At 40.1% G+C, this 12,485-nt stretch overlaps 1 protein-coding gene across 1 annotated transcript in view; it reads right to left on the bottom strand.

The window, feature by feature from the left end:
• The window catches only part of SLC1A2 (solute carrier family 1 (glial high affinity glutamate transporter), member 2), a 28,507-nt gene that overhangs the window by 13,138 nt on the left and 2,884 nt on the right, over positions 1-12,485 (bottom strand). The window contains exons 4-7 of the mRNA XM_009076709.1: positions 8,928-9,096; positions 5,718-5,844; positions 2,450-2,683; positions 349-543 (exon numbers count right to left, since the gene is read on the bottom strand). Coding sequence (XP_009074957.1) covers positions 349-543; positions 2,450-2,683; positions 5,718-5,844; positions 8,928-9,096 — 725 coding nt within the window. The remainder of the gene's footprint in view (positions 1-348; positions 544-2,449; positions 2,684-5,717; positions 5,845-8,927; positions 9,097-12,485) is intronic.

Below are 12,485 nucleotides of genomic sequence, written 5' to 3'. Positions count from 1 at the left end.
CTCAACCATGAGTTTTCTAGCTTTTATCTTTCCAATTCTCTCCCTCATCCTATGGGTGAGGGAATCAGTGAGCAGCTGTGTGGGGTTTGGCTACTGCCTGGGGTTAAACCACAACAATTGTCAACTACAAAACTGTAAAACAACACCAGCATGCACTAAGGCAGCAAATGATATAAAACACGTGTCACCAAAGAACCAGGACCTATGTATAAAACATTCCTTTGCATATCATTATTAGAAATCCATGGATTTCATAGTGAATGCAACAGGTCCTGAGTAGACATCCAACCCAAAGCACTCACATTTTACAGTCTGTAGAAACAAAGCCTAGGAGTATTCTGAACTGACCTCACAGTAACTATCTGGCCTCCATCCAGGTCAATTCCATTCATCTGTGCAATGAAGATGGCAGCCACAGCTTCATAAAGGGCAGTTCCATCCATGTTGATCGTTGCTCCAACAGGAAGAACAAACCTTGTTACACGCTTATCGATGCCAAGATTTTCTTCAAGACACCGGAATGTGACAGGCAATGTTCCAGCACTGAAGGAGAGAAAGCAAAAAAGTAGAGAAGACATAATTACAATCAATATTACATATACACATTAGGAAGCAAAGTCAGAAATTCTATTACCATTGTTGACATTTTCTACTTCCACTTTCTGCTGTGAGTCAAACCTTTTTTAACCAAGTTTTAAACTAAGCCTACATTTAGCTGGAGGTGAGACTGAGGCCATGACTTGAAGCAGGATGAGAGCTTGAGAGAGCATGAATGAATTTTCAGGCTCATTTACAATTTATTTCTTGCATTTTATTCAAAAATACAAGTACCAGATGTTTTCTGATGGACAGAATGGTGAGTGTAGGGACAAATCTTTAATTTCTTTGCTTATGAATTTGCTTTCAATGGAGAAATCAGTGTGGCATTAATAAGGACTGAAAGAGCCAGGCAAAAAGATGCAACCCATGGAGTTCCCAGACACTGGAGGACAGGAAGAAAGGATATGAAATACATCTGGAATACAGGAAAAAAATCCAAAATATGGCTGGAAGAGGGGAAGAACAGCTCTTTGCACAGATCCACAGTGCCTTACTTTGCTGGAAATATTTCAGGCTAGTACATTTACTTGCTCAAAATCAAACACCTTCAATAAAACACATGCTGAAGTGGAAACTCACACACTTCAATGAACAAAAGCCTTAGGTAAATTGTAATTTGCTAAAATTCCTGGCCAGACTGTATCTCCTGTAATCCTACATTGTTTTTCACAGAGGCAAAGGATTACTGAGGTTGGAAGGCATCTCTGGTGGTCAGGCATCCCAACCTCCTTGCTCAAGGCATGGGCAGCAATGGCAAGTTTCCCAAGACCATGCCCAGGCAGGTTTAGTGTATTTCCAGGGCTGGAAACTCCACTTCTCCTCTGGGAAACCTGTGTCAGCATTCACTCACTGTCACAGTAAATCACAGTAAAGACATATCTCATGAGTTCAGATGGAATTTCTTGTGTTCCAGTTTGTGCCCACTGCCTCTCTTCCTGTCACTGAGCACCAATGCAGAGAGTTTCACTTCATCTTCTCTACATTGTCATATCCAAAATTTATGAACATCAGTAAGGTCCTTCAGAGCCTCTTGATCATCAGGGGAGAAGTTATTCAAGCAGTGTAGTTTGGGTTGACCCAAAGAGACAGATGAATTACAAGTTCTTTCAAGGCATTCTTGAAATCAAGAATACACAGTTTTCTCATGGTCAGTTTTGAACTAAACTATCTTTTTTTTGGTTTCACCTTTTTAATTTAAATAGAAGAAGAAATAAAACATTTATTGAAGAAAAACACTTGAAAATATGGTATTGAACTGAACAATACTTTCAACACAAGATCTACTGACTGCCCTAATGGACAGCACCAATTTTTGATGTTATTGAATTTATCGCTGAGAGCTGCATTACTTACACACTTTGTTGTGTCTGTTCTGTACATTAACAAGTCTAAAATGCTCAGCTTTACAATGAAGTCCCATTACTCTGCCAAAATGAGTACAAACTGAGAGCCTTTTTCATTTCTTGCTTGAAAACTAGCACTGTTTGCTCTTTTTTTTCCCTGAATGTAATGAGACTGGTCTTTCAAAATAAAGAGAATCATCACTTTTTCCTAGTTGAGAAAACAAGGACAGAGTTAACCTATTTTGCACGAGTCATTTGACTGATGCCAGAAAGGAAAACAAAAAGTGGGTCTCTCAGCTCTCTGCAGGTGGCTTTATAACCTCTCTAAATAATCCTGAAGGTGTCTGGTACTTCGATTTATTTCAACATGGCTGGATTAAAAATAGTTTTCATTCAATGGGCTAAAATGATCTCACAGTGAAGGTCAGAACAGCAGATGTATTATGCCTAAGCAGCAGCTAATAACCTGCTAAAAAGTAAAGCACAATGGTATATCTCAAGTGTACCTGGAAGCTGTGCCTAGTGCTGTGATCCATGCCTGGAAAATCCCAGCAAGGAATGAAAATGGGCTTTTCCTTGTTATCACAAAGTAGAGCAGAGGCAGGAAGATCCCTCCATGGATGAGAAGACCCACAATCACAGTGACCATGTACATGCCAAGTTGTCTAGCAACTACTTCTAAGTCCTTGATTGCAATGATTTTTCCACAGATGAGGCAAGCAATACCCAGAGGGGAATACCTGGAGAAAGAGAACAAGCATAGACAGAACTAGTCTGTGCAATATAGTCATAAAACCTGTGCTCAACAAAGTATAGACTGGAGAAAGAGCAGAGACCTCTCAGGCTCAACACTGAGGTGCAGATCAGGAATTTATGGAAATTCAATGGAGAGCTTTCCCATCAAATGGAATATGCATTTCCTGAATAGTCTCTGATCCTGGAATAACTTTGTAGAAGGATACTGTAATGTGACACAGGTTTGGATCCTTATGAAGAGTGGTGTAGCATTTGTTCTTATTACATAAATTTTACAGTTCACTGTTTATGTGGTTTCAGGGAGTTGCATTATTTACTTCAGCTAAACTATTTGGTGAAATGAACTGCTTAGATCTTGAAGGCTGCATATGTTTCCATTATATTCTTTTAATGATATAATAGAATAATAGAATTTTAGGGGTTAGAATGGACCTTAGAGATCATCTAGTCCCAACCCCCTGCCCTGGGCAGGGACACCTCCCACCAGAGCAGGTTGCTCAAGGCTTCATCCAGCCTGGATTGAACACTGCCAGGGTTGGGGCAGCCACTACTTCCCTGGGAAATCTGTGCCAGTGTCTCATCACCCTCACAGGAAAAAAACCTTTTCCTAATATCTAGCCTAAATTTCCCCTCCTTCAATTTGAACCCATTGCCCCTTGTCCTTTCACCTTGTCCATTTGGACAAATGCTTTTTAGTTTATGGATTCTTCATTGATTATGTGCTTTCATTACTTAGGGTAGGGTTTTTGTCCCCTCAGTCAAGTGATTCCCTGAAGACATAACAGGAACCTTTAAATAGGATGATTATGGTAGCACAGTTTGAGAATTAAAAAAAATAAAAATTAAATGAATGGATATTGTTTAAAATACTTAATAATCAGCTCTAGTGAAAAATGTCTAAAATATGTGGATATAAATCAATATTTGGACCTGCACCGGTAAAGGTTAATATATAATTCTGAGTGATGTTCACTTTATCTGTTTCAAAAAAATTAAGCTGGGAAAAATCAATGTAATGTGAAGAAACAGTAAAAAAACCCATTCTTTGAAAATAAATGATAACATATATTTTCAGAAGTGATTGGTGATTTGGATGCTTAATTAAAAACAATACAAGGGAACTGATTTTCAGAATGAAAGTGCTTCTGTTTTCTGTTAGAATATCTTATGATCTCTTGAGCAATGTGCCCAAAACATGGAAAGTCCTCAGTCACTGGAAATGCATGGCCAGCAGTTGTATCTGTTATCCTAAAATGTCATGTTTCAATGAACTTGATGAAATATAATCCTTATAAAGAATTACATGGTGTCAGAGCCAGATGTCTGATTTGTTTTGTGCTTGTGTAGCAATGTCATGTTCCTGAGAGTCTCTATGTGCCATGGGAGTTACAGCTCTCTGTGCAGAGAGATCATAAACCAAACAAAATAGAACTCTGCACAAAGAAATGCATTTGTCTTTATAAACACACAGAAAAGCACCTGCTTCTGGCCACAACAACTCTTCAGAAATTCTAGATGGGGATGAAGAAGTGGAATTCCCAACACCAATTTCCTTTTCTCATGAAAAGAGAAATATAAAGCAGATCAGTAAAAAATAAACATTTACAGTGAATGTCTTGAAACTTGAATGATTTCCTGCCATTGCAACACTGACTATTAGAAAAAAATTATGTTGTAGTCAGGTTATAATGTCTTGGGTCTAGCCACAGGTGCTAAGAAAAGGAAGAGTAAATTTTAGCTCCTGGAGTGCTATGAGACTATAATCACTTCTCTTTAGGGAGTTGGGAGCAACAGGTTGCAGTAAATATTGAAAGCTTTGTGAATAAAACCAGTGGTAGTTTTACACAGCAAGATCACCCACAGAAAAGCAGAAGCATAACAGGAATGCAAAGTCATTGCTTCAAGTTCTTCATGCTATACATTTCCACATTGCTGTTACTGTCTGCATCACTCTTGCATAACAGTCTCCCTTTGCAACACTGATGATGCTGAAGACTCGTGTTTCAGGCACCCTGCTCCCTTCTCTATAAGCTAGGTCCATCTAGAGCTTGGGAGAAGAGGCTTTGCAGCTTTGTAACTCAAGGAATCACTTCAAGGGACACCAGGGAATCACAGGTAGCAAAGAGCCATGACATGTGTTTCATATTGGAGTGCTGATTTCTGCTCTCAAAGACCTAAGGGATATGAAACACAGTACTACAGTGCCAAACATAACAATGCATTCTTATGTTCTGAAAAATTGGTTTTATGTGATATTGCTATACTTGGCACTGTACACAAGTAGCTCTGGGGAAGCCCTCAGAAGAAACACCTCAAAAAATAACAACAAAAAAAGAGAGAATCCTATTTCAGAAGTGCAAACAAGGGCTCAGTCTTAATCAGGTAAAGTCACTTCCTGAAGGCAAGCCAAGCCCCATTGATACAAATGGGTATACTTCAAAATCAGGACAGATATCTTCCAGTGACCCCATTGCAGCAAGGCTGTAAGACATAGACTCTGCAGGAGCTCTGGGTGGAGGAGCTACACATCACTAAAAACCACCGGAATTTTGTTTGGTGGTATTTGTACTACAGAAGACAGTGAATAAAGTGTGTCTCCAGGATTTTTTGTAATTATACCTCCTAGGTAACACCCTGGGATTATGCTAACCTCCTAGGATGTTTGGGATATTTTTCTGTGGGGTATTCTTGCTTGCTTAGGTGTCATTCTATACAATGAACCTCCATAATCAATGTGGCATTTGAAGGCCTTTACTGGAACACACAAGCCTTGTATTTCAGTATATAAAGAACTGAATATCTTCAGAAATATTTCAAATTGAGTCCTAAATAATCCTCACTGGACAGAAATAATGCTGCTCTGGTTCTAACATACCTGTCAAGGCTTTAAAATGTCAGCTATTTAATGATATTATTTACTAACAAACTGTCACTGTATGGTCACTCTGTGCTATATTAAGGTTTTACAAAAGCTTTTAAAAATAGTCTTTGTTCTATAAATTAGAACTCCAAACTTACCACATGATCATAGTTACTAACTTCATGACAATCTCATTCAGGATGTTGAAGAAATCCACCATCATCTTGGCCTGTTCTCCCATTTTCCCCATAGCAATGCCAAAAGCAATAAAGAATCCTATCAAACCTATCGGGAGAAATTGCAAGACAAAAACAAAAGGCAGGTGAACACATGGTTTTTAATAAGTTTTTGCACATAGTCAATGTCTTGATACTACCTGCTAATCCAGACATCACAGAAGCACAGAATGACAGAATGGGTAAGTTTGGAAGAGACCACAGTGGGTCATCTGGTCCAGCCTCCCTGCTCAAGCAGGGCTGTCCTCGAACATATTGCACAGGGCTTCAGAACTGTAGGATGCAGCCTCCCTGCTCAAGCAGGGCTGTCCTTGAACATATTGCACAGTGCTTCAGAACTGTAGGATGTTACATGTGTCTTGGGAGTTTTTAATATCCACTCACTCTCAACTTCCATGATCAAATTCAGAACACCTTTGACTCTTCAATATTTTACTACATTCCAATTTCACAGCCCAACTAGAGTTATGATGGGTATTTTTTCCTGAATTGATCTGATCATCAAAAAGTTACATAAACAATAACCTTCTCAGTGCCATGCAACTGTTAGAAACCTCAAAGGCCCTGGCAGAAGGGAGTGGTAACACAGTGCTATATCACAACTCTGTTGTTAAAACAATTGCTAGAAAACAACAGCATTTTTCTCAGGCTTTACAAAAGTCCCTTGACAGATCCAGTCTACAATCTAGTCAGCCCTGGGGTGCAGGGAAAGCAAAGGTAGCCCCAGAACATACATTTTTCAGGCCAGGAGTATTCCAGGTAAATGAAGAAGGTGGGGATGGGAGGAGAAGTTAGGTAAGCTTAACCACAGAACTCCCAAAAACCAGATTAATCTCACTGAAACAAGTTAGCAGTTGATACAAAATCATAGCATTCGATGTGAGCAACATTTGGCTCCTAAATCTGAATGCCAAGGATATGAATATCTGGAGTATTTGACTACCAGCATGAAAAAATATGAGTGCATCTGCCATGTACTAGTTTGGAGCTGTGTCTTCAATGTTAACCTTTTCCATCCAGCAATTTTCAGTGCCCAGAGTCAAATTGTTAACTGATATTGATAGATGCTTTAAATCTTCAGCCATACTTTGAGACTAAATTTGCACACATGATGTAAGTTCAGTATTTAACAAATGTGTAAACTCAACTGGGAAGTTCCTAAGGAAAAACCCATCAGGACACAAAAGCACTCAAGTGAAGGGAATTTGAGCTACCAGTACTCTGGGAAAAGACAGGCTGTCCCACATCCTCACTCTGGATTTAGCAAATAGATTCTCTTCCTTTTTTTAAAAAAAATCAAGTTTCTGAATATAAAGTCATCCTTTAGCACCAAGCTATCTTTGTTGAGTCACTTGAATAGGGAAGTTAGGCATATGTTTGTGTGCTGCAGAGCAAAGAGAAATGATGAAAAGCTTTTCAGTCAAAGACCAAGTTACTTCCTGGAATTCAGAATCTGCATCAGAAAATGTCAGTAGGTAGCTTTGTTCATTAATTCCAAATGAGCCGTTATAGTAGTTGTGAGTCAGATTGGTGCAGATGTGCAGGAATTTGCTTGGCTTGTATAGCTTATGCAAACTGGATGGCAATCTCCCAACATTTTCACTTCTTCATAAAAAATTGAACCCCACCAAGCCAAATCAAAATCCTGCAACATCTGAGGGTAAATCTCTTACCTAAACTGTTTGTTTCTTTATGTAGGTACTGTATTCAGCCTTCTAGACCTTTTCTTATCCATGACAGAGCCTGCACAAAACAAGTCCAGCACTAAATGCATCTCTTATGTCAGAATGATTGCTTCTTTTTAGTGCATAAGCAGAGCTCCAGGAGAGAAAAAGTCAGGTGAGGGTAACAGCATGGACAATGAGCTGCTGCCTCATGCATGGTGCAAAATGCCAACTTGCATCTTTAAAAGAAAGTGGGTCCTCTGCCCACACATGCTGAACGAAAGGAGGACCCATGAAGGTGGGCAGGATACAGTGGCTCTTGTGGAGCAGGCTGCTTCACAGAAAAACAAGATCATCTTATTGATGCTATCAGCTCCACTCTATCTAAGCAAAGCAGCCACTGCCAACCAGCTCACCAACCCCTAGAGAAGCTCTGCAGGCACAGCAGCCACTGTGTCAGCAGGAGATGTTCATCAACTGTAAGGAGCCTGTAGGAGTCATTTGCCTTTGAAGGGTTAGGGTCTAGTGAGGAGAGAAAGCAGTGGATTAGGTACTGCCAGATACTCTCCCACTTTGAGGATGACACCTATAAACACAGGCATCAGCCTCAGCCCTGTGGATTTGTGGCCACAGAGCATCTTCAGGCGTAGGTGTGCAGATAAGGCTACAAATTGAGAGCTAATTTGTGGCTGACTTCCCTCACTTCCAGAAAGTAAGAAGGTGAAGGAGGAACACTCCTCTTTGGGCTGACAAAACAGTGACTCTAGGCACGGAGGAGAAAATAGAAGTGGCTATTTGTTTCCTAAGTGCCCCCACCCTAGTCTGAACATTTGCCTCAGGAAGGGGTGGAAGATAGACAAAGTCTTCCTACCACCTCCTCTTGCTGGCCTGTCCAGACAAGAAGGCATGAGGGCATTTGCAGCTGGTAAAGGTCAGCAGCCAAGATCAAAGAGGAGAGAGCTGTGACTCAGTGATGTGTCAAACCTCCCTGGGATGTTTTTGGGTGGTGTGGTTCACACTCCACCTCTCACTTCAGGCTCTGCCTCCAGCCAAATTAGTTCAGCATGCCCAAGACAGCTACTGGAAACAACTTAGCTCAAATTCATCAGTGGGTGGGTGAAGCACTGGCTCTTGAAGCTCTCCCCATATTGTTTTGCCAATATGCATTAGTATTAGCTGGGTCAGCTTCTTCTAGGATGAAAGGATATTTTGAGTACCTCCTACATGCTTTGCCATTGTACTCCAACTCATAACTGCAAAGCTGCCAATCCAGGACAATTCACTTGACTGTTCCTGTGATATGCTGATCTCCAGTGAGAGACCAATGGGCAGCCAGTAGGTGATAACATTTGATGACTACTTGGAGAGACTAAACTTGCACTGATGAGCAGAGCAGAAAATATTGGCTACCTAGACACGGCCAAAAGCTGTGTCATAAGTATGATGTACAGGCAAAAACATTTCCTACCCAAGACATTCATGCCATCCTTAAATTCAAGTCCCTTCTTGATGACCATTTGGGCTTCAGGTGGTGCTTCACGCATTGACTCATTCACCATGGCGATAGCAGAATCGGTGACATTAGATGGCTCTTCAACGGGTATTGGCACCAGCACTTTCTTGGTGACAGTTTGGATCTGAAGGCAATAAAAAGGGAGGATAAGAATGGAAACTAAAAGCAATCCATATAGTAGAAAAGGAAACAACAATAACAGTCTTCATTTGAAATTCCAGGGGTCTGTATTTTTAAAGGACTAGATACACATTCCACAGCCTCTTACCCCATTTCCAAAAATAAGTTTATTTTTCAATAGTTTCAAGTGTTACAAGGTCATGGGGGTCTTCTTCATTACTCTAGCATGAAAAGTATGGCAAATACTTGTTCCTCACCACTACAAGGAAATGTTTTACAGACAGTTCCCTTGTCCAGATGGTTCACAAAGGTGCTTCACAGGTTGTGTGTGACACAAAAGGCTAAGATAGTCACAGAAACAACTCTGCAGTAAGGCTTGTTATTCTGGATGGTCTGCTCAGCTAAAGTTATCACAGTTTGATGGTTAACTTGAATCAAAAATTTAGGACATTTCCAACACTTCTCTTAGTGACTGCAAGAGCTCAAAATGGAATATACACAGTACCCTGAGCAATAGAATTACAATATTGTGAGTGACATGTAAGAGAAAAATTATCAGTGCTGCCAGATACAAATCTGACCACCTCAAAAGAGAAGACATCAGCATCTGAATGGATTTGGTCTCCTTCTGACACATTAAAGGCAGGGTCAAGGGGAAGCTTGGAAGAAATGGTAGGGGGAGAAGTGGCCTTGAGTTTACAGCTAGGAAAAAAGGGAGGAGGGAGTGGAAAAAGAGAGGTCTGTGACTTGCTGCTTTTAGAAGGGATGTTTTCCTCCCACCTCACACCTTGAGCCTTTCCTGCCTCTTCATGGCTCTGGATGCTGCTTTTAGAAGGGATGTTTTCCTCACACCTCACACCTTGAGCCTTTCCTACCTCTTCATGGCTCTGGGACAGGGAAAATGGTTTGGAAGTTATGACTGGCTTGCCATGTTTTCCTACCTACTCCATACTTTCCTTTTTCCTAGAAACATGTTTGAGCAAGGCAAGAGGAATGGTGCCTCAACCTTTCAAATTACATTTGTGTCCCTTTGCTGTTGAGATGGACACTGTAGTACTATGGATGATGATCCAGGTTCTATCTATATAGTTTAAAACCTTATGGTTTTAAACCCTTATAGCTTCAAAATACCTTACATCTCTCATTTCAAAACTTGCTGTCTAAATCTGAATAGGTGGATACAGGCAGAATACCTACATAGCTTTGCATAAGAAACTCTTTAGTTGTTCTGAAACAACCCGACATTCTTGTATGTTTATAATTTTTTTTCAGGGTTAAATTTTATCTGAGGGATGTTGTCAACACAATATTTTTTTAATGTGAGTTATCCAGAATGTAAGGACTGAGTCATGGAAATTAAACTTAAAATATTGGACTCTACACACTCACAAATTCCACTACAGCCACTTAAGTCAAAGGTCCTCAGCACTTTGCACAAGGCCATGGTCACTAAAAATGTCTAGTCTAACATAAAAACTGAGATTCTGACAACAATGTCTGAGGCTAGAAAACCTTTTAAATGTCACAGCCATATTTATAGATGATATTCTCATTTTTTTCCATGGTACATAAAATCTTGTCTCTGCTGGAGTAGCAATTTTCATTAGAAATGAAAACTTTCTTGTGGACCATACAAAAATTCAGGAGAGATTGAAATGCCACGGTGGTTCAGAGTCCAGTTTGCAAATGAACTGTTTCAAAACTGCAAGTGAATCTCTTGCTTTCTGCCTGGTTGCAATGGAAGGCATGTAAAACTCCCCCACAGGGTGTACAGTACCGTTGTTGTGCACCCTTGAAGACCATTCTTTGCAGGATTACTGCAAAACATTTCTTCCTTCTAAGGTAACCTGGAAACAATGAATGCTTATGGAAAGACACTGTATAAATGTGGGAAGAGAAAATCTATGCTGACACCATTAAAAGCAGTTAATTTTCCTCCTAAAGAGAGAGACAAGAAGAGCCTATCTCCTTACTGAGGTGTAAAGGGCTAATAGAAAGGTTCCATCTAGAAAGGAGTGTGACTTGCTTCCCAAATGAAATGTGGCTTTGTGGCAGTTTTTCATTAGCAATTAGTTTGGAATCTGATAAAGTCAAACACTGGAAAGCCAAAAAGCTCGGTAGTTTGATTTTTTTTTTAACTGAGTTTAAAAACAATCAGTGCAATTGGTGATCCATAACTAGTGAAGTGACCTGAACGTTAGCATTACACACACTGAAACAACAATATTATGGTTTTAGGAAAATTATCTGACACAGGTAGATTAATTGTTCTTTCTCCTGCTTTTTGCCCCTTTGTTGAGATATCTGACCACTTTCAAATGACCAGAAATCTAATTCTCCTCTCTTCCACAGTACAAAGAAGGGAAAGGAAGAAAAATCCATAAGCATTCTGCTTTCCCTCACTCAATTTTGCAAAAATACATTTCACATTCCATGTGATGTTTAGCCATCAACGGTTTGACCACATGACTGAAATTCCCATGATGATTTGGAAATATTGAGAATGTTCTCTCTCTAAATCCCCAAGGATTATGTGTTTTTATATGGAAGTCCTTGTAAGAGTGAAGCAATCCAAGCCCTTTTGGCAGCTTAGGTGACCCTCCATTTTTCCATTCCCCCACGGCCTCTTTTCCCTTCCCCCTCTTCACTTTATTCTTTGGCCATAACCACAGCACCAGCTATAATGCCATTTCACATAGGAACACTTAACAGGTTTGGCCACAAATCCTGTTCCATTAAAAAAAAAACCCACCACCAAAAAAGTGTCTGCATTACTTCCAAACAACTCAGTTGTAGGAAAAAGCAGCTTACATACAAGAAATATGCTTAAGCAGAAATCAGGAAACATACAGTTTTCATGTATTTTACCTCTTAAGTGAAGCTGTTTTGATTAAGCGTCAGTGAAAAGCTTTTAGGCAAAGTTATCTACTACAGAGCAAGCAACATATGGAGCAATCATCCTTCTTTCCCAGCATGCTTCAAACCTGGTGTGATGGAGCCACCTGTAGGTGGGTCAGCCACTTGGCTCTATTATCCCCACCTAGTCTGGACTCTAAGACAGCAACAGAGGTTATGAGAGGTTGAGGTTTGGGCTACATTTCAACTGGCAACCAGCTGGAATGAAGATCATCCATATATTCCAAACAGGGCTTTGCAGAACCTTCAGCTCTGTAACTAACAACCAAGGTCAAATTCGACCTGGATGAAAGATCAGCTCCGAGTCAGCATTCGTGATCACAGATATAATACAGAAAGCATGGAAATACCTTCTTTAAAAATTCTGTGAATTTAAATAAGAGCTACAACACAAACCAAGGCAGCTATAAATAGTGTTCTTTCATTTACCTGCTCAAGACTGCAGAGCTGTATTCCTCTTTGCATCATCATTTCTTT

The sequence above is a fragment of the Acanthisitta chloris genome, unplaced genomic scaffold (assembly GCF_000695815.1).
Source record: "Acanthisitta chloris isolate BGI_N310 unplaced genomic scaffold, ASM69581v1 scaffold18806, whole genome shotgun sequence".
NCBI lineage: Eukaryota > Metazoa > Chordata > Aves > Passeriformes > Acanthisittidae > Acanthisitta > Acanthisitta chloris.
This window is presented reverse-complemented; position numbering and strand designations above follow the sequence as displayed.